Source organism: Centrocercus urophasianus, unplaced genomic scaffold (assembly GCF_019232065.1).
Source record: "Centrocercus urophasianus isolate 14NV4802_14NV808 unplaced genomic scaffold, USGS_Curo_1.0 seq_44, whole genome shotgun sequence".
NCBI classification, from domain to species: Eukaryota; Metazoa; Chordata; class Aves; order Galliformes; family Phasianidae; genus Centrocercus; species Centrocercus urophasianus.
In genome coordinates, this window is record NW_024885022.1 from 1795447 (window position 1) to 1817126 (window position 21680).

Below are 21680 nucleotides of genomic sequence, written 5' to 3' on the forward strand. Positions count from 1 at the left end.
CATGGCACTCTGAGCACTTCCTATGCCAAGGATCTCCTTTAGAGTATAAATATGTGGAAGGCATGTGCCCTCATTACTGATGCCTGGGACAAACTGAAAAAGAGCGTGCCAGAGAAGCCTGGGTGGAGGGAGGAGCAAGCTGTAATACACAAATAACATGAAACAAAATAAGGAACAAGAAACTAGTAATTTAAAAAAGTAGTAATTTTGCTTCTTTACACACACACAAACACACACACACACAACAATCCTCAGCACTGTGAGTATAACATAACCATGGTCCACAACATATGTCTTATAACCATCCTTTGAACCTATAAATCAGAAGTATAGAGGAAAGAAGAACTAGCTGAATATACTTTATCATTTTTGCCAAATAGATGCAATAGCATTGGAAAATAAAATTTCACACCGTATCCTGTGTGGTAAGTGGTCAATGCTGTGGCTTTGGCAAATGTACACTGTCTTAATAATTTGCCTTTTTTCCTATTACACAGCTCTCTTACATCTACATAGATGTGCAACTATTCAATCATCCTGTATTTTATTGCAGGCTGAATGTTACCAGTGGGAGAACACCAACAGTGAATGACCTGTATGTCCATTATGTCTTGAAGTTCAGGACAAAACAGTTTTCTCTGTCAGCATGCCCCAGTCATTACAGTCCACTGTTGCAGTATTTAGGAAAGATTGGAAATATAAGACTTGTGGAAGGAGATAGCATACAACCTAAGGTCGTAAGTCTTTCAAAGGTTGTGTGAGTTGCACACCAAATTACATCTGCACCTAGAAATGACCTCTGAAATAAGTATGATTGCATTCCTGCCTAGATCAGTGTCGTTGGCCCACAGGAATTACTAGTTCAGTAGCTAAAAGCAGCAGTGAAGTGGAAATTAGCTATTATGCCAGTACGATTATTAAAACATTATACAGTTCTTCCTCCCCAGAGTAATAGTACAAATGCACTCATCAATGGGAGTAGGATTTATTTCTTTATGTGGCATAAGGGGTGGTAATAATTAGACTCAAATGCAGAAGTAGAATTTGAACCACTGAACTACTTCAGGTAGAGACATGAAGTACTGAAAGAAAGGGGAATTTATTAAATTATGGTATAATTTTTGATCTTATCTCTTTCTAAATAACCTCCCAAACTGGATCCCTTTACCATCTCTTTACAATTAGCAGAAAAAGTACTGTAAAATGTACCACAAATTGATATGCTTACATTGTCTTGCATGTATTAGGTTCCATAACATATGATACACTTTAATTGATTTCCAATTATCTCTTCTAACAAGTTAAATTTAGAACAAAACTCCTGAAAACAGAATCTAAGTCTTCCAAAGGAACACAGAACTTTTGCAGAGGATTTCACGCTTTGTTTTAAATGAGACAGCTAAAGATGAATTTGTTTAATTCATCTTTAATTTGAAAATTATCCACAACATTCTTCAACAAGATAATTTCCGCAAGTCATCAGAGCACACAAATTCCCTGATGGTCCCCAGTATTTGAAATCTTGCTTATGAATAAATAAATAATGTTTTTTTCCTGTCTTTCATACCACAGCTGATTGTAATTCAAAATAAATACTACTCAAGGATAAACAGATTCTACAAAGGAATAGTGTGAGATTACCTGGGCTTAGCTTTCTTTTCACATACTAACAGTACCATTATATACTAGATATTTCAAAGGGTGAAACTGTTAAATCCTCCTTGGTAAATCTTACGCAATGGTATTGCCTAATTTTTCACTCACAGCAAATGACCTCCATAGGTTTCAAAACTGTTATGTTCTATAATGATATATAATATACTTTCATGCAGAATTACACAGGTGCAAGATATAATTATAAGGGTAAAATCTATATTTCATTAGAGGATGTGTCCAGCACAATGTCAGACGGGGCCACATTACTAGCTGTCCATGGCTGTATGTGTCCTGCAGGGTTGGCTGTGTACACTTTTAACAATAGATTAACAGTTTGAATCTAAAAGTCATATTGAAGCAGTAAACATGGTATTGCTTGCTTCCTTAAGATCAACTGAAGGAAATTTCCAAGGTATTTCCACACTAGCCAACATTTTGTCAGACACTGAACAGGACAGAATAATGATTCTTAAAAGGTGGTTGCTTCATTTCAAGACATCAAGGGTTTTCTACCAAATGGGCTGATGTCTCTGATCTATTCCTTCACTTTCTTCTTTTGTTTCTCCCCTTACTGAGTAGTTCTCTCTACAGTCTAGACAAGTACAGAAGTACTTGAAAAATAATGACAGGTTAAAATGTTATCTTCTGATCTAAATTGCTATACAACTATAGTGAAATTACACTTCATCCACAAATTCTTAAAACACCCTTTCAGAACTGGTGAAGGCTACAGCATGATACCTGAACCTGTAATGACAAAAGGACATTTCAACACTTTCTGATCTTTTCTCTCACGAAATCCAAGCAAAAATGAGAAACAGAGATACAGACTATTATAATACACATTCGTTCTCAAAATAAAACAACTATTAAATCATACAGTGGATTTTCAGGGAATATTGATAACCAAAATTTGGAGGTAAAAATCAGGAATTACAACTCTAAACATTATCTAGCTAACCAGGAAGACAGCAGAAGTAAATATGCTAACAACATGAAAAACTATGCTCTGCTTTATCTTCTTCATTTCCCCAGCTATGAATAAATGTAAAAACATAAGAACTGGATTGCTTGCCTCCTTTGTCAAACTGACTGATCCCTAATATGTTATTTGTTAGGTGGTGAAGGCTGGATTTCCAAACAAGTTCCCATGTAAAGGAAATAACAGAACAGCACACTCTTCATTTAATCACATAAACACCTGGCTTGAACATCCAAAATAGTAAGGAGCGCATTCACATGATCAAATATATAAACCACTAATATAACTCTGAAGAAAGCAATCGGCTTTGCAAAGAGATTTTTTTGTGACACATTCTAAGCACTTCCACAAAGCCTTATGTCCCAAGAGGCAAAGCACACATGAAATCATACTGAAAAACAGACTGCATGGACAGAAAAGCAAAGCAGAAATGGCTGCATGATGTTACCAGAACTTGACCTGGCTCAAAGGAAAAGTCTTCAGCTCAACTAAAAATGTAACTACCTTGTTCCCTGAGAAAGAGAAAAACTCCCAGATACAACTTGGGAATTCAGGGTGCTCCAACAGTTTTCAACACAGATTTACTCACATAGTAATCTAAATCTCACAGTCAGTGCAGCACAAATCACTTCAGTGCACCTTTTTACTGTTAATCTTGTAATTTCTTAACATCAAGTTGCCATGAACTGATACAAGCTTGCATAATTATGTCTATGTTCCTGAGCTGGGAATAGCAAACGTGTGCATGCAGTTGTGTTTTCCATGCCTGCAAGTTAGGACTGTGCAACTGGAATTATATTTGTGCATGCTCAGATTTGAAATTTTGTTTGCCCCATATTTCTTTGTAAATTGGACTGCCTCTCTTCACAACTGCATCTGATTTTATGTCGTGTTGTTTCTAAAAACAGCTTGCAAAGAATATTTAAAAGCATGTTCTAATCTGAGAGCCTCAGACTTCATTCATCTCTGCATCCAGTTCAAAACCCAAGAAGAACTTACACAAAAGTCAATTTAAAACTTTTATTGGCCTGTCATGCTCACAGTCTTGAAACAACTTTAATTTAAAGCAATAAACTGGCACAAATTTTAAAAATCATTCAGACGTCAATATCTTTTAATAGAAAAATTATCTGCTTTTCATAAAGGTAAAATGCCCTTTTTTAACACTAGGCTGCATTCAGCCTAGTTTCAGACCCCCAAAGAAACAGGGATTCTATGTCTTCTCCAGAGACACTGTTCATATCTCAACAGACCTGGTGTCAAAAACATTTTTCTAAAAGAATCTTGACCCAATGCCTTATCTTTTCAGTAGACCTTGGAATAACTAGTTCACACCTGTTCTGTCCTGGTTTAAATCTTTGACACAGAGTGACAGAATGGAGAAGTTAATTTTATTTGCCAGAATTTAAAAAAACACCGTTTTTGCAAATCTAGATCAAGTTTAGTCAATAAATTCATTTAAATAAAAATCAGGAAGAAAAACCAAACCCTTTGGCTTTTTGCAGAAACTCTTGGGAGTTTCTCACTGTTCAAGTAATCCAGAGAAGTTCCAGCATGGAGAAGAGGATACTCCGGTGAGACCTTCGATTCCTCTGACCTGAAAGGAGGCTGTGATATAGTGGGTTGCCCTCTTCTCCCATGTAACTAGTGATAGGACTAGACAGAATGGCCTCACATTGCACCAAGGGATGTTCAGGTTGGATATTAGGAATATTCTTCTCTGAAAGAGTGGTCAGGTGCTGGAATGGGCTGCTGAGGGAAGTGGTTGAGTCATCATCCATGGAGACATTCAAGAAACATTTAGATGCTGTACTAAGGGACATAGTGGGGAAATACTATTGGTAGGTGGATGGTTGGACTGGATGATCTTGAATGATCCAACCTTGGTGATTCCATGATTCTAAGTTCAGGTGAACTGATCAACACATGTAGCAAAACTAGCTTTAGAGTAGTTGGGAGAGGTTGTTGGATTCAAATTAATATAAATTGTGTCTTCATCAGCTACATAAGAGAGATAAGAAACCTCAAAATAAAAAAAAAAAAAACACATCATTTCTATTTATATTAAGATAAAAAGGAATCTGAACAAGAATAGCCTGAAAGACAAGCTAGTATTACCTAGCCAGGTATGTAAATGGTAGTTGAGAGTTGGAAATAGTCATGCTGCCTCACTTTTCAAGATTAAATTGGAAAGCAAATTATAGAAAAGCTTGAAATGCAGCATGGCAGTCAAAAAGATCAACGTAATTTTCTTTCAACTGCTTATACACACCTCATATCTCTAATTTAGGCAGTAATGGTCCCTTTAAATGAGATTTTGATCCAACATGGGATTAATTTTTGGGCAGAATACCGCAAGGAAGACCTGTGGGAAGCATGATGAAGAGGAACAGTTGCAAGGTTCATACTAAGAGAACTGTAAAATTTGCCTTTCTCTACAGGTTACAGATTTAAAAAAAAGGTTAAATACACATATGTGGGATGTTCCTATATAATCATACATAAATACATGTATGCTAGGTTGAAGTAATGGCTTCTATTCATCCCCATGGAAAATAGAGCCGCTACAAAATCACAATGTAATTATTGATAGAGCAAATCCTTAGCTACTAAACACTACTCTTCAACACTGTCACCATTGCAAGCTATGCATTTTCACCAGCTTACATGCTGGGTTCACAAAAATCTGCACCAGCAGGGGTGACCCACTGTCTGTCACCACTGCTGAAATGCACCACTCATCAAATCACTGTGCTCATATACAGTGTTCGATCTCTATAAATGCTCCGCAAGCATCGACGGAATTGAAGCAGGAGCTTTGTGATGCTGAACAAGTGAATCAAGTTGGGGAGGAGCAATAGAGATCTGAAAGAAGGATATGAACAAACCTGATAGTACCGTCATGGTTGTTTAGTAGCACAAATGGATGAAGAGATCAAGAGGGAAATGCATAAAACAACGGTCAAAACTGTACTTTTTTCACTCCAGAATGCATCTCTTTCCACATAACACTGACAAATACAAACAACTCAGAAACACTACCCTCAACAGAGACTGGAGCAGGAGGTAACTAAATCAAATTTAGGTACTGATTATGAAACTCAAATCAAAGAGAGAAGAAACAGGAATGGAGTCTGAACCAGATTGCTTCTTCATACTCTATGGTAAGCTCACAGCAGGTGGAATGAATGCACCATGTAGGCTGGCAGTGTTGCCAAACTTGCAGTTTTCAGGAATCGAAAGCACATGAAGAACCTATCAATCACAGCAAACAATAATCACAAAGATACACACTCACCCCTAAGGGAATGATAGGAAATATTTCAAATAGAGCTGAAATTAAACAAAGGCAGCCCATCCTATAGATACACAAACATAAACTACAAGATTTTTTTTTTTGTCAGAAAAAAATATGTATTAAGAAAATACAATTACTTTCAATCAGATGTACAAAATGCAGGGAAAACACAGTTAATCTGCTGTCTATCCCTCACATTTTCTGTTAGTTTTTCTTGTACAGTATCTTCTTTGCTTTGATAGCAAAAAATATTACTCCATACACCTGTACACCTGCAATTTTTTTCTGCATATGTGCAGAACTGCAATATAAAAGACAGAGTTACAAGGCTGCTGCACATTGCTTACACAACATACCTTAAAAGACATGTGCAAATTACCCAACACTGTTTGCCAAAAAGTCATCCAGATGTGACTTCTGTCATGTAAGTATTTTCACAGGGGGAGCACAAGTAGTTAAAGCTCTCACATATGTGAGAAAGACACAAATAAGACTAATTGCTGCACTTTGGATTAGGGGGAGAAAAAAAAAGAAAAAAAAAAAAGGCAAGTTTGTTGTTTATTTTTAATAATGAATCTGACCAGGTATTCAAAGAAAACAACAGATATTCGATAAATTCTCCATCTCTTGAGGGCTTGTGGATAAGACCCGCTGCAGTCAAACACACAAAAAGTGAATTCATGGAATTCCATGGCCAATTCTGCACGAACACAAACTACGTGATCTGATGGCCACTGCTGGCCATAAAGTTTTTCAGTTTTGGTTCACATAAAACAGCTTCAGTCAAATTGTGCTTTTCACTCACGGGAAGCAGCGCCCGGGTCAGAGCAACATGGAGGAAACACAAACGAGGATTAGTGCACTCCATATCCCAGGGACTAAGCAAAATTGTCTAAATGTTTAAAACATATTTTTGCATTTAATAAAACCGAACTTTTTTTAGCTGACAGTGGATTCCTTTTCATATCCAGTAATTATTAGAGATCATAAAGATATACTCACAATTTATGGGTGTTGAAGTAATTTGGCTGTTTTACAATGCACACGAGGCACGCAGATCTATCTTTACAATCACACACCTTGTGCCCCGTGAGCACCTGGTCGTGCTTGTTACAGAGTGAGGGCCTGTTGCTGTTACTTGTATGGAAAGAAGTGGGAAACGAGCTTAAACAGAGAAAAATAAGTCATTTTTACTTTTAAAGAAAGCCGAATTCTAGGACTGTGACCATCGAAGTGAAATTAATGAGCTTTCTTTTGGATATTCAGATAACATTCCAACCTCTTTTTTCCTCCCATGTAGCAGCAAGGTGATAGGTTACTCTCCATAAGGAACTGCTATGTTCAACTTAAAAGCAACACAACGGACATATAAAGAAAATATTCTCCGGTAGAAGCATAATTACTGATCAACACCGAGCCAAACCTCAATCACAATTGCACTTGACTTTGTTACATTAGGTACCAGGTGGGAAAATGCTCTCAACTCCCAGTGAAGTATTTTTATTTCATCTCCCAATACCACAGCATCAAGTCCTGGAAAGGAACATGTGAAACAAGAAAAAAACAACTTTGCCAACGTTGCCATATGTGCAAAACTTAAGAAGGGGCTTCAAAAACCTCTGGTCTGCCAAGATGAGAGTCCAGATGAGACAATATTAACACCTTTGACAACCTATCCCTGAGAAGCACAAAGCATGCCTGACTCGAGTGCGTGGCACGTGAGTGCTTACCCTGAGCCTGGTAGGAAAGACATCCACTCCAATAATCACAGCCCATAAGTAGGTAAGAGAGAGGTGTCTTTCCTCCCTTGAAAAATTAACTTTGAAATTATCTGTGGCACAAAAATCTTCTGTGGCTACAGCAGATTTAACAAATTTTAAAACATACTGTAGAAAAATGCTCTGGGCACACGTGACAAAGGAGCAAAGCTATGAAGAGGCTTGTTCATTCTGCTATAGCTCAAAAGAAATCTTAAAGACTCCACGTAACAGTATCACACATTAAAAACATTACTAACATTTTCTACATAATCCAAAACCTAAATCATAATCCTAAAACCATAACATATTCCCACCATCTCTTTTCTGCTTTTGCAATCAGTTTGAATATATTGTTTATATATATATTAAGATTTTTTGAAGTATTTGAGGATGGCTAAGTGAGCTGTCGTATATCATGTCTGCTGAGTTCCTGTAACGGTCCTGAGTTCCTCAAAATTGAAATAAGTCCTGTGAATGTAAAAGACATAAACAGTCAGCACTGATGACTAAAAAAGGTGAATGAGGTAACAGTAATGCCGGTGAAGCTGTTGGTCTCCAATGTGCCATAAATAGTGAAGTGAAATTAAAATTTTTCAATCAACATCAGTTATGCACATGCGTGCACACACACACGCGTGCGCACAGATGCATACGAAAAAGCAGCCTGATGAGAAGCAGACAGGATCAGAAGTTCAAGCAGAGGTTCTTGAACAACAACAAAAAAAAACATTGTTGGGCTTCTTTTTTTTTATGCTGTGGCTGTTGTCGCTATATGGTGGGATCTCCTAGAGGCAGGAAACGATGGATTGTAGTACAGACTTCCTTAATTTCCTGCTAACTTCTCCCAAACAGAAGTCGCTTTTCTCCGTCACTTATCTAAGCCCTACTGAAGCTTCCCTCAGTACATATATAAAAACATAGTATGTATATTAACACACATATCTGCTGAGCAAACATACAGAAATGCCACTGTTAATAACTTTTAACTAGTTATTTTCTACACTGATAAAGTAAGCATATATATATACACAAAGAAACAGCATTTTTAATACGGACTTCATTTCCTTATAACTCAAAGTATTTAAAGCCATTAATTATGACCTGAAAAACTGCAAATGATTAATAAGGTGAGACACAGAGAGTGATAAATTATTTGCACAAGGTTAGGGAAAAAATCCATAGCATTATAAGGACATCCTACAAGATTTCTTGTTTCCTAGTTTAATTCCTCAAAAAATTTCTTCTAAGAGATTGATGGCAATTAGTCTCCATGGAACCATGACACAATTTAATGAATCATACAACAGGAAAAGCCTATCTCTGAAAAAAAATGTCTTTCCTGTTTCAATAGTATATTTGTAATGTACAGTGACACGAGAAGACCGGAAAAAGGGACAGTTCTCCTGAGTGGATTGATTAATTAACATGGATTGCTTGAACTAAGTCCAAGAAAGCTATGCCAAGGAGGAATCCTGTACTGTTTTTCCTAACTGAGGCTGGGTCAGACACATTATCTCAAGAACACAAAAGGAAATCGCAAAGCCAGGTATAAGACTGCCCTTTCAGAGCAATGAAGACATCCTTGATGCAGATCATGGGCCAAAGAACAGGAACTCAGGAAATGGGGATAAGGAAAACACAGAATATGAACGCTATCAAAACTAAGAATAGCTGTTTTGTCCGGAATTGATGTTTTACATGATTTCTACAGTTATGTTATTTCCTGTTTGATGAGAGATGATTCCAAAGTGTGGGCTTATATCCAAATCTCCAGTTCACTAAGGCCTAGAAGGGATCAGAAGTAAGGAAGGTTCCTTTCACAGGCTTTCCTAATAGTTAATAAAGTAAATTCTACAAGTTTGTTTTTTTCTTTTTCTTTTCTTTTTTTTTTTTTTTTGGTACAGCTGAATGCATTTATTTTTTTCAAAGTTATTAAAAAAAAAACACAAACAACAGAAAACCAGCTTTTGACTATAAAAAATCAACTGGTAACTTTTAGAAGTCATAATTAGATGCAGGAGATGATAATATTATTATTTAAGTTTCCTAGAACAGATACCATGTATTATAATGGAGAAAGTTTGGGCAAGACTGCACTGCATCCATTAGCTTTTTCTACAGAATTGGCATGGGTTGGTATCCATTACACTCCACATAGCAACTCAGAATAAATTACTTAGTGGCTGCTGCAAACTCACTTGCTACTATGCTTTGGTAATAATGTCCATTCCTCCTTAGCAAAGGTGTTCAAGGTTAATTCTGACACTAAAGCTTCTTGAAGTTCCTCAGCTGTACTGTCTCTGCACTATCCAGAATCATCAGCAATGTGGTACTCTGTGAAACACTTCCCTCCATTAATTTTTGCTCTCAAAAGTACTTTATGTACCCTACATCTCTGATTTTCTCAAAGATATGTTCCTTCTCCTCTAAAGCTCTATGGAAAGGGCTACATCCAGTGGAACTGAGTGAGGAGATACTGGCTTGGTTACAGGTTAAGAGTATAATTCACATTTGGAAGACCTTAAGAAGTCTCTCCAGTTTAAGCTCCTGCACAAACCTAGCTCTGGTGTAAGGTCAGACCAGGTTGCTTCGGGTGAAATAAAGTACTTCCTTGAAAACCACCAAGGACAGAGCCTGCACAACCTCTCTGCTCAAGCTGCTCCACTGTCTGCCTGCCTTCATGGTGAAAAACAGTTTTCTGATATACAGTCTGAGCATTCACTGCCTCATCCTCCCAGCATGCACTGTTGTGAAGATCCTAGCGCCTCTCAGCTCCCTGTGGGCTGCTGTGCAGGCTCAACCTTCTACCAAGGTCAGAACAGCCCCTGTTCTTCTGGAGTTGGACTGGAGTTGAGTGCTCCAGTCACTGGAGGCCATCCCTTGAACTAAAGATGATGAAGCTTTGTTTGACTTCAGAGCTTTGATGACCTCAGAGATGGAGCTAGAAGAGACTCATCGGTATAATCCTACAATTAGATGCATTAGTTCTACCAAAGAACACAGTGAGTGCTGTACAGTGCCAGGTCTCTGGGATTCAAGCAAGGATTTCTCAAGGTATTGCATATACTGTATATATGGTATATGGCAATTTACTATAGGACAAAAATATGCATCTGTATTCAACAACTTAGTTCTTGAATAATATCACAACATCAATATACTTCTAAAGGAATATGAGAAACAATATCCTAAAGACATTTTTCAGTGAATGTAGGAAACGTAGGAGACACATCAAATGACAAGATCTGTATCTCTCTTATCGTCAATACACATTTTAAAGAGAATGAATGGAAGTATTTTTTATAATGCAACTTCTATCATTCCAGTTCCATCAGCTAGCCAGTACCTTAGAATGTGCTTATCAGCATGCAGTATATCATGCTAGGAAAAGAAAGAGGGAAAGCACTGAACAGGGGTGAAGAGAATCAAGTTCAGTAACCACGTGAGGAGTACTCAAAACACATTTAAGCAAAAAAGGGATTATGAATCAATGAAGTCCAGTGTTACAAACATAGCCTGTATTAAAGTAAATGGCACAATAGTATTTCAATAAATGCAGCATCTACAAGTGAGGGTTCAACGATAGGAAGCCACTCACAATGCCAGGAAGTACCTAGAGAAGTACTAGTCTAAACCAATTTGCTAGAGACAGAGGTCTGTCACAACATTCAGAGCTGAAATATGCCAGCAAGCACTCACTAAGTGTATGTAAATGCACTTGCAACTTTTCTTGGCAGCTCAAGTCTGACTTCTGTCAAGAGCTTCAAGAGTGATGTCCAATCCAATTAATATATATTAAAATCTGGCGTATATGATTAAGAAATAACAGTCACCCACTTCATTTTGGGATCAGTCTCTCGAGTCTCTTTAAGGAGGGATACTTTTACTTTACTCAGTTCCAACATTCACATTAATATCTTCATTAATCCATTCAATTAAGCAGAAACTAAGAGCTTAGTAAAGCTACCCTTTACCCAATATTCAAATATAATCACATAAAAGACAAAGTTGTTTCTAATTTAAATAGTCATCAAGAAACAGTTTGTCTGCTGGAGGTCTTGATGACACACTTCTTCCTGTAACCTATAGATATATCATTGATTCCATTACCCACTGTCAACAGCAATAGACTCCTTATGCAATCTAGTTTTGAGACAGGGTAACTCTCTGTTTTTCTGGTGATACCAAAGGGTCCACTCCACTCACACCAAGCAGTCCTTCACCTTTCCTTCTCTTGTCTCTCCTCTTTCCATGCCAGAAAAGGAACAATTTCTCCTTTTCCTGCTCAAATACGCAATCATCATTTCAGCCATCTGCTTCAATACAACAAACCCTTCATACAATCCCATCTAAATGCCAAATCATTGGAGATTAAGATGATTTATTTTAGTTCAGTGCAGTGTCACCAGTTTGAGTTTTAATAAAATAAAAAATAACTGAGGATTTGGGAAATACTATGGCTTATCTATGTAAAAATTCCCTCTCTTGCCAATATTCTCTATCGCTGCTGACAGACATTAGAACATTCCTTTCATCTCCTTCCTCTTCTTGCAGTTAAACCTATCCCCTTAAGGAGTATTTGCTTTCTCTAAGATAGATTATACATTGTATGCAACAAGAAAACCTTACACACTTTCTCTACCATCTGCGAGGCTTTTTTGCCCACTTCCTTAAGAAGAATTAATTCAAAACCCTTGTTACTCTTTCCATTTTGGATAAATAAACCAGGATTACATTTCTGTTAGAAACTGAAACAAGAGGATTACTATTTCCACATACACACATCTAAATTAGAGAAGTACTTCTGAATATGGTCAAACACATTTCCAAACCTAGTGGGATCAAATGTGGAATGAAAACTGTGATAAAGAACAAATACAAAGTGCACACATACATACACACACACAAAACACCCCCTCTATTCATGCAGAAAATATGATCTAATGTGGGAATGATTTCATTCAAATAATTCTTTCGGCATCCCTGTAAGATTCCAGGATGTGCAAATTAAGATAAATTTTATGGGTCAAACTATTCTTACCACTACATGTGCTCAAGTCAACTGAAATTGATGACAACTGGATGCTGTGTCAGGGGATGGAATTTGGCTCAGAAAGTCACAATGTAAGGAGAATATGTTATAAAAATAAAAATGGCACGGTGCTCCGAATGAGGAAGGAAACAATTCTTAACGTGGCTTGGGATATAGAGAAGCATAGAAAATTAGGAAAAGTTGGCCAAAGAGCTAGCAGATTGTTAGATAAAGCTCAGTCATCAAAACAGAGCCAACCTCAAGGATCTGGATGAGGATTTGCCCGTGATGAACCTAACCCCATTTCACAACTCCAATGTGAGTAAAGCTAAACTAGCTCAAAGTCCTGATCCACTTTAAAAAGATACTCCTATTTTACTTTCATATTCTTTGGAAATTCAAAGTAGCTATTTAAGACTTCATCACTGCCGATCTTTATGTCTAATTTCATTAAACAAAATACTGCGATCAAACCTTTGGTATGAACTTCCCTTTTCTTCCTTCTTTATTTTTAACAACAGAAATGTCCCTAAAAGACGTCTGTGTAACTTGCAAAATAGACCTAAATCAAAACCAGATACACATATTCATGCAGACGATTTAGCAGTAATATTTCTAGCAGTGGGAGTTTGCAAATATTATCAAATCCATGTTCAAATTGTATGACAACTGGCCGATGAAAACCAGAAGCTATTCTGACACACATTTTAACCAATTTTTCTGCTACTGGAATGAATATGAGCGCAAATGTCTTCCTGTTTAAACTTTTGTTCATTTGAGTGAAATGTGAAGATGTGTCATGTCCTCAGCTGAGTTCCAGAACTATTCAGGATGTCATGTAACATTTAATTTCAAGCTCCATTTAGAGAAAAGAATTAAACATCTAACCTGGAACAGCTATCCTCCCAGCTGTTGGGTGATCCATTTCCATCACAAGTCCATTGTGCAGCACCTATTAAAAAAAATATATATATATATATATATGTGTGTGTGTGTAATAAAAAAAATGATCAACTAGGTCCTAAACGCAAAAGTAAAAAGGACACATATATTTCCATGTTCTTTTAGAGAATATAAAAAATCCAGGGAGCTACAGTTCATGTAATTTGCATAGCTTATAAAATGAAAGCCCTGATGTTTGACATGGTTCTCTATGCATCTCAATAAAAACCTCACTAAGACTTGACATGTCTAACATACCTTTGGGCTCCTGTATCCAACATCAAGCAGAAGCAATTGAGCTGAAAGCACATCACACTTTCTACCACTGACAGACAAACAATTGGTAGCAACATGGAGAATTGAAACCTTGAACCACTTTCACTTTTGCTCTGCCATATGCATTACAAGTCTATGCAGAGATGATGCTTTCTAGTTTTCTTTGCTCATATTCAGGTGTCTTTGAGCTTATGATAGATCACGCTACATAATGCTGTCCCAATAGATCTTACAAACACTGGGGAAAGCCATCATAAATCTGATGTTAATTCTGTTCTGCTTAGAAGGCATAACAACCCTCTATCTGCATGGGATGATTATTCATCACAATTTCCAATTCTGCGTTATTAAACTCAACCAGAAAACAAAGGTATATTGAAACACTCAAACAGAGGAAAAGCAATTCACAACAGAATTTTTTACTATTTAATGGAAATCTACCTGCGAAGTCAATAAGCAGTCTTTTTTGTTTCCTCACTTATTACTCTGACATCCATTCAATGCTGTCACCTTAATCACGTAACTGGTATTTGTTTTTTAATATATGTGTCCTGTAGAGATAACCCTCCCACTAGCCAAACAGCTTTACAATTTTTAAAAAGTAAAATATGCTTTGTTGCTTGTGTACATCAACTATATTATGTATGAAGGCTGCTTCAAAATAAAATCCTGTTTTATTAGGTTGGTCCATGATATCAGAGGTAGACGGTGGTGGTGTAGCAGAAGTTGAACCTTCCTGCCAATATTCTGTTACGTGCTGCTGCTGTGTAACAAATGGCAGCAGAGGAGCAGTCTGACAAAACCACGTCTGACATGGAAGTGCATACAAAGAAATAGCATCATTAAATTCCTCCATGAGGAAAAAAAAATGAACACACTGACATTCATCTACTGTTGCTGATCTTTTATGGAGACCCAACAACGGATGTGAGCACAGTGAGATGGTAGGTGCTGCATTTCAGCAGTGGTGACAGTGGCAGTGGGTCATCTCCAATGGTGCAGATTTTTGAGTGCAGCATGCAAGCTCTTGTTCATCACAGGCAAAAATGCATAGCTATCAGTAGTGACAATGTTGAAAAATAGTGTTTTGTAGATGGGAATTTGCTCAATCAAACAGTGTTACAGGGCTCTTTGTACCTATTGTAGTTTATATGGAAAAAAAATAGGAAACATTGCTTTTGGAGGGACCTACATATTTCATATGCAGCCCAAGACAATATCTTTTCACTCAGTGTGGCCTAATCAAAGACAAAAGGTTGGACTCATGAGTTAAACATTTCAAACAAGCTTTTAATTGGCTTTGCAAAGCTTTGCATGTATAACAATGAGGAATTCTCAACCTTGAATTTCATCAGAAACATGAACGACTGATGCAGGACAGCAGATAATCTGGTTGGAAGGGATCTCTGGATAACATCTAGTCCATACTCCCGCTTTACATGTGCCTACTGCCAACAAGCAGTCAGGACAGCAGCAGCTTTTCCTGAACATGTAATGAAATCCTGCAAGGATGGAGATTTCACTACGCCCAAGTAACAGGCTCCCATACTGTGCCATATTCCTAATAAAACACATTACTTCCTAATATCCGGTCTCAACCTGCCAAACCTTTATTTGAAGCTGTTGCCTTGGGCTATATCATCTTATACTACTGTGTACCTCTGTTGATTGTCTCCCCATTAGCAGATGTGGATGCTATGAAAGCTCCCCGGAGCATCCCCTTTGCTGGACTAAACCAGCCCAGCTCCCTCCCTCACCCCAAGTGCTGTTATCCTGGCAGCTCTTCTCCGAATCCACACGAGTTTCTCAGCAGCCATTCTGAAATGGGAGGTTCCAAAACTGGACACAGAAATCCAGGGACAGACTCACCAGTACAAAGCAGCCAAGCATATTGTCTGCCTTATTCATGAGGAATGCATGATGCCGGCTCCTGTTTAGCCTGGCATCCACTGTAACACAGGTTTTCAGCAGATTTCTTAGTCCATCAGAGCTGTCTGTACCCATGAGTGTTTTTTTTCGTTTGTTTGTTTCTTTTTGTTACAATTTTTTTTCCTCTCCAGTGCAAGTGTGGTTAATTGGACCCTGTAAGAGCTATCAGTGGGGAAAAAGAAACCAGAAAGACATCTGAAATCAGATTGTACCCAATTCTTTATAAAGAGTTAATGCAACAATAGGATCAAGTATGTCATATATCTGATATGTTTATATCATACTTAAGTACACTGATTACATTATACTACTGTTCTAAAGCTACTTAATCTTTTCCCAGAGCACAAACATTTTGAGGGAAGAAGAGGCCCTGGGAGCCTGATCCTGCAGGTCTTACACAGTTACAGTTTTCTGTTGAGCCGCTGCCATTAGTGGGCATTGAGAATGAGTTTAAATACTTTTCTGAAGTATGCTCTACGAAAGAAAGAGCATAAAGGTTGAAATCCCACAGATTCCAGTTGAACTTTTCCTTTATTCCCATCCTTTTCTTAAAAGTATGCCCAGGTAGGTACAGACACACATCCCACACAATAGAACCTTGCTAATGTTACTCAGAATCCTGCTGAATTTCCTGCTGAAATTCATGTCTGGAGAACTGGAGAACGACATTCTTTTAGAATGCTGCTATTGTCTGCTAAAAATATATATACTTAAAGGAAAATATGTGAATTACTGATCTGCCCATTTTTTTCTGCTCAAAGCAACTATGCAAAGTTTCTTAAATGCAGTCTGTGTCTCTGAAGCTGAAATTTTCAGATAAACAAAACCTGTTTTGTTTAGTTGGTAGCATTATTACTTAATTAGTAGTAAAAGAGCAGGATCAAGGGACTTTTATTAAGAAAAATCAGCTAACAGCTATATAAAGAATCAAGATTTTACACAAGCAGTAGGAAAAAGGAAAAAAAAAATGTCTGGAGAAGGCCATGGGGAGACCTCACCAACATAATAAACAGGAGGCATTACTTTTGGAGCAGCCCTCCTATTACTGATGTTGACTGTTCAGCTATACAGAAACAATTCCTAACATTCACTGCACAACCTACGTCCTTGTGCTTGAAAAAGGGCACATTGAGTAATGCATCAAGCTAATAGAAACTCTGAAATTATTCTCAAGTTGTGTTAAAGGACAAAGCAAGATAAAACTTTTCTTGAGATTAGATTCTGTAATGCTCTTGGGAAGACAAGAGCAGGAACTAACTAGAATGGTTGAAGAATGAGCTATTTGTGAAAGAATTTATGACCAGTCACTCAACAAAAGCTCAAATATAGAGCAGAAGCTTCTATGCAGGCATGGAAATACACCTAAAACCTTAGGTTATTTTCCAAGGCTTGTTTCTGACCTGGACAGAAAAAAACTGAAGTGAGCAGCAGGGTTCATCATTTTTACATTTCACATTTAAGGCCTGTTCTGGTGTCTCAGGGCTGGGGAAGGTCCATGGCACATTTCATTCCAGGGCAGCGTGAGGAAACCGGCTTTGCTTAGCTCCAAGAAGGCTCAGGGAGGGTCTGTCTCACATGGAAGCAAAGGTGTGTCACTGAAACCCTCCATGCGGAAAAATTATACCCACTGACATTCATCAGTGCTTGCTGAGCCTTTATGGAGGCCAAATAGTGGATGTGAGCACAAAGCAGCAGTGTGTGGTGCATTTCAGCAGTGGTGATGGTGACAGGGAATCACCTCTGCTGGTCCAGATTTCTACAAGTGCGGCATGCAGGCTCTTGTTTATCATCAGCAGAAATGCATAGTTAATGGTAGCGACTGTACTGAAAAAGTGCTTAGCAGCTGAGAATTTGCTCTACTGAATGGCATTATCATATTCTTTGTATCTATTGCAGTTTCCACGGAAATAAATATGAGGCATTACTTTTGGAGCAACCAACGTACTTTGTATGCAGCTCAAGACAATTCCTCTTCACTCAGCGCAGCCCAGGCACGCTAAAAGTTTGCACATCCATTACCAAATTCATCTACTTATTCACCTTGTAATGTGAACAGCATTAACATCCTCAACTACTACTGATAGGTGTAATAAAGACAGCATTCTTGAAAATTTCCAGTAAAGAAGATGACAGTTTTCTTATACAGGCTCTACCATATTCCCCTATTCTTACATTAGAAAATTTTCTCCTCTTACATAATCTAAATGTCTTTACTTCACATAAACATTTTCATTCTTGTCTTCTCAACTTGATACAGAAAACAAATCTCTAGCACCTTTACAGCATTTTTTTTACATACTGGAAGATCGTAATTCCATCCTCCCTCAGTCTGCTCTTTCCTAGACTAAACAAAACTAATTATTTTAACCATTCTTTTCAGGTCAGATTTTATGAACCTTTTATCTGCGTAGAATAGCATGCTGAAGAAATTCCCATTCCTGAACAGGTGGTGTCAAAAGGTCAGGTCAGTTTTTTCTGAGCTCATGGCTGAGACTATTTAGATGACATTTAAAAATACAGGTATTTCCAACAAAAAATGCTGGTGGAAGAAAATCTGTTCACTGGTCTAATCATTTGGCAATGCATCAAATCATTAATTCTGCTAGACAGACAAGTGAGACATTCAGAATTCTTTTTCCAAACGAAAGAATGGGAAAATCTAACTAATCATTTTAACTCATATTTTGAATCTCTCCAGTTATGCCCTTAATCAAACAGCATTGAAAGTTCGGCTTTCTTTCTCTGTAACTTCTATAGGATTCCGTTATGCATGTTATTAATTATTTGTGATTCCAACGCAATGAAACGCACACATGAACTGGAAATCAACATTCATTCAAGGTGCATACTAGCTTCTTCATGCAGTAAACTAAAGGCTGGACCTACAAGTAACACCATTTGGTTAAGGAAGAACATGCAGGCTCTCCAGCAGCTAACTCAGGACTCAAAAAAAAAAATGCACGTTTTCCTGTTTGACATCTCTAAATTCTTATTCTAACTTTGCAGACTTAACTTTAAAACATTTCTTTTTATGATGCACAAATTCCATTTCTTTCTTAAAATGCAACTAGTAAAAGCCTTCTGTATCTTTGAGAGTCTCCATTATTGCCTTTTAAAAGGGACTGTTGAAGTTGAAATCAAACTTTCTTTCCCTTTTTATTACAAATATGGTTTTTCCTCAGATACATTTTTCTCTAAAGCACTGAAATTCTCATTATTCATTACACTTCTATCTTCTACAGTTATTTAGCCTATAATAGTATACTTGGTTCTGTATTTTGTTTTGAAGAACTCAATGCTTATAACTGAATCCCCAATAAAGTGGGCAATACATCTGTTTTTCCACATCAGCAATAGAGTCTCAAAGAACTGTGTAACTTCCTGTTTCATATGTCCCATTGTTAAAATTCTCAACAAGAAACTGGGGGAAAAAAACACCAAAAGACCAACCACTTAACCAACTCCTTCTGCTATACATTCTCAAAGCTGCAAAGGAAAGGTGTAAAACAAGATTACTAAAATCTAACCCTTGAAAGACCGCAAGGCTCACATCCATTGCTATCAGAAACAAGGGAAATCTGAGGGCAAATGAAGAGATAGAACTTAAAGGCCTTCTCCTCCATTGTCTCATATCCTACGCACAATCATGATCCTCCTTATGTAGCAGAGCCCCCTATCCCCTTTCTATTCATTCATTACCTTAGCTCGGCATAAGGAGCTTATGAATAAAGATGTTCGTATGAAAGATGATAGCTAAAAGTAGAATCATTTTTGTAAGTTACTTTTTCTTCCATATGGTTCACTTTCCATGCTAGAAATATTCTATTACTGTATTACCTATTATCACTTGAGTTTTTGTGAATCAAATTAATGTTTGGGTGGCATTTTACACTGGACTACAATGAGATCATTATAAGGAAATCACAAGCAGCCTGTCTTTCAGCAATAACCTTTTCATGTCATTTCATTTTATTCAAAATATAGTCATCCTGGAAATTAAAGTAGGAACATCAAAAGAAAGTCTGATGTCAACATTTTTTAATCTTTGCTTAGTGGCAGCATTAGTAGTGTAATCTCAGACTGTTGTCTGCGACATTCCACATAGGATTATTTTATTTTTTTTTTTTTTAAATGGTAAATGTTTATGTCTTTCCTCCTGATACTAAGAACTGCAAAGGTAAAGCCTCTCAAATGGGATGGACAGTGGGCTGAACATGAGCCAGCAGTGTGCCCAGGTGGCCAAGAAGGCCAATGGCATCCTGGCTTGGATCAGGAGTGCTGTGGTGAGCAGGACCAGGGAAGTCATCCTGCCCTGCACTCAGCACTGGTGAGGCCTCACCTCGAGTGCTGTGCTCAGTTTTGGGCACCTCAGTACAGAAAGGACATGGAGGTGCTGGAGCAGGTGCAAAGAAGGGCAGCAAGGCTGGGGAAGGGCTTGGAGAATATGGCCTGTGAGGAGAGACTGAAGGAACTGGGGCTGTTCAGTCTGGGGAAGAGGAGGCTGAGGGGAGACCTTACTGCTCTCTTCAAATACCTGAAAGGTGCTCACAGCAAGAGTGGGGATGGCCTCTTCTCACTGGTGATAGAATGAGGGGAAATGGCCTCAAGTTGCACCAGGGTAAGCTTAGGTTGGATCTCAGAAAAAACTTTTTACAGAAAGGGTTGTTAAGCACTGGAATGGGTTCCTCAGGAAGGGAGACTATCCCTGGATGTGTTTAAAAACCATCTGGATGTGGTGTTCAGGGACATGATTTAGGGGAGGGTTGTTAGGGCAACATGGTTGGGTTGTGGTTGGACTTGATGATCTTTAAGGTCTTTTCCAGCTTGAGCAATTCTATGATTCTGTTATATTCACATGGAAAAAAAAGTACATAAAATAGTAAAAAAATAAGTGCATCCTATTGCCATCAGTAAAATACAGGGTTGCTCTGAGTTATGCCATGTTAGTGTGATTTCCACACAATCCTTTGCTAAATATTTTTTAAGTCAAGTTTCCTTGCAAACTGAAATTGTAAAATGATATATATGTCATATATATGTAATGCAGAACAAAAGTAAATATCATTTGTTGGTACAGTTCTACTTTAGAATTACTTATTTATCGGCAGACAAAATCAAATTCAAGCACGTTATAAAAGGAAAGTATTTGGTGATGGATAACATTTACAGAAATCTTTACAAATTATTTTTATTTAGTTGATACACATTATTGCTTGACTTTATTCAAACTGTAGCAAATAGAACAACTCACAATTGCCCTCTAAACTCAGAGAATAAAAGGATTTAATTTAAAATTACTTTAATATTATTCCCCCAATATGTAAGGAAGTCCTCACAGAATCTTTTAAGGAAAGATCTTAATATTTTACTTGTGTAAGGTAAATCGAGGGTAATTTAATACATTTCATCATGTATATTCTCAATTGTTTCATCATTTCCTCTTAGCTTGTCATGAGAACAACTACAGAGGATACTTAAATCAGCTGCTATAAAGCTCAGAGTAATTCAGACATAATAACTTCAATGATTAATTTTGCTCTTTTCCCCAGTGTTGTTAATAACCATAAGCTAAAAAGTGGTTAAAAGTTTTCTACCTGAGTTAAATTCCCTCAGCCATCTGCTTTCACAAAGAGAATTAAATATTAACTCCAGTTCTTATACTCTCACCATGTTGAAAAAAAATTATTCAACTGACATTACTTCTCTATATAAATATTTATGTTACAATTAGGCATGTTCAATTCAATATTACTATTTTGGTTGCCGTATTTGAGCCTCTTCTGAGTCTCACTTAAAAGCTAACTG

General features: G+C 37.4%; 1 protein-coding gene across 4 annotated transcripts in view; it reads right to left on the bottom strand.

Moving 5' to 3' along the window:
• SUGCT (succinyl-CoA:glutarate-CoA transferase) overlaps positions 1-21680 on the bottom strand; it is a 327199-nt gene that overhangs the window by 40593 nt on the left and 264926 nt on the right. For 3 of the 4 annotated variants that reach the window (XM_042834219.1, XM_042834218.1, XM_042834223.1), the window contains exon 13: positions 13617-13680. The exons of the other annotated variant lie outside the window; for it this stretch is intronic. In XM_042834219.1, coding sequence (XP_042690153.1) covers positions 13617-13680 — 64 coding nt within the window. The remainder of the gene's footprint in view (positions 1-13616; positions 13681-21680) is intronic. 4 annotated transcript variants of the gene reach the window in all.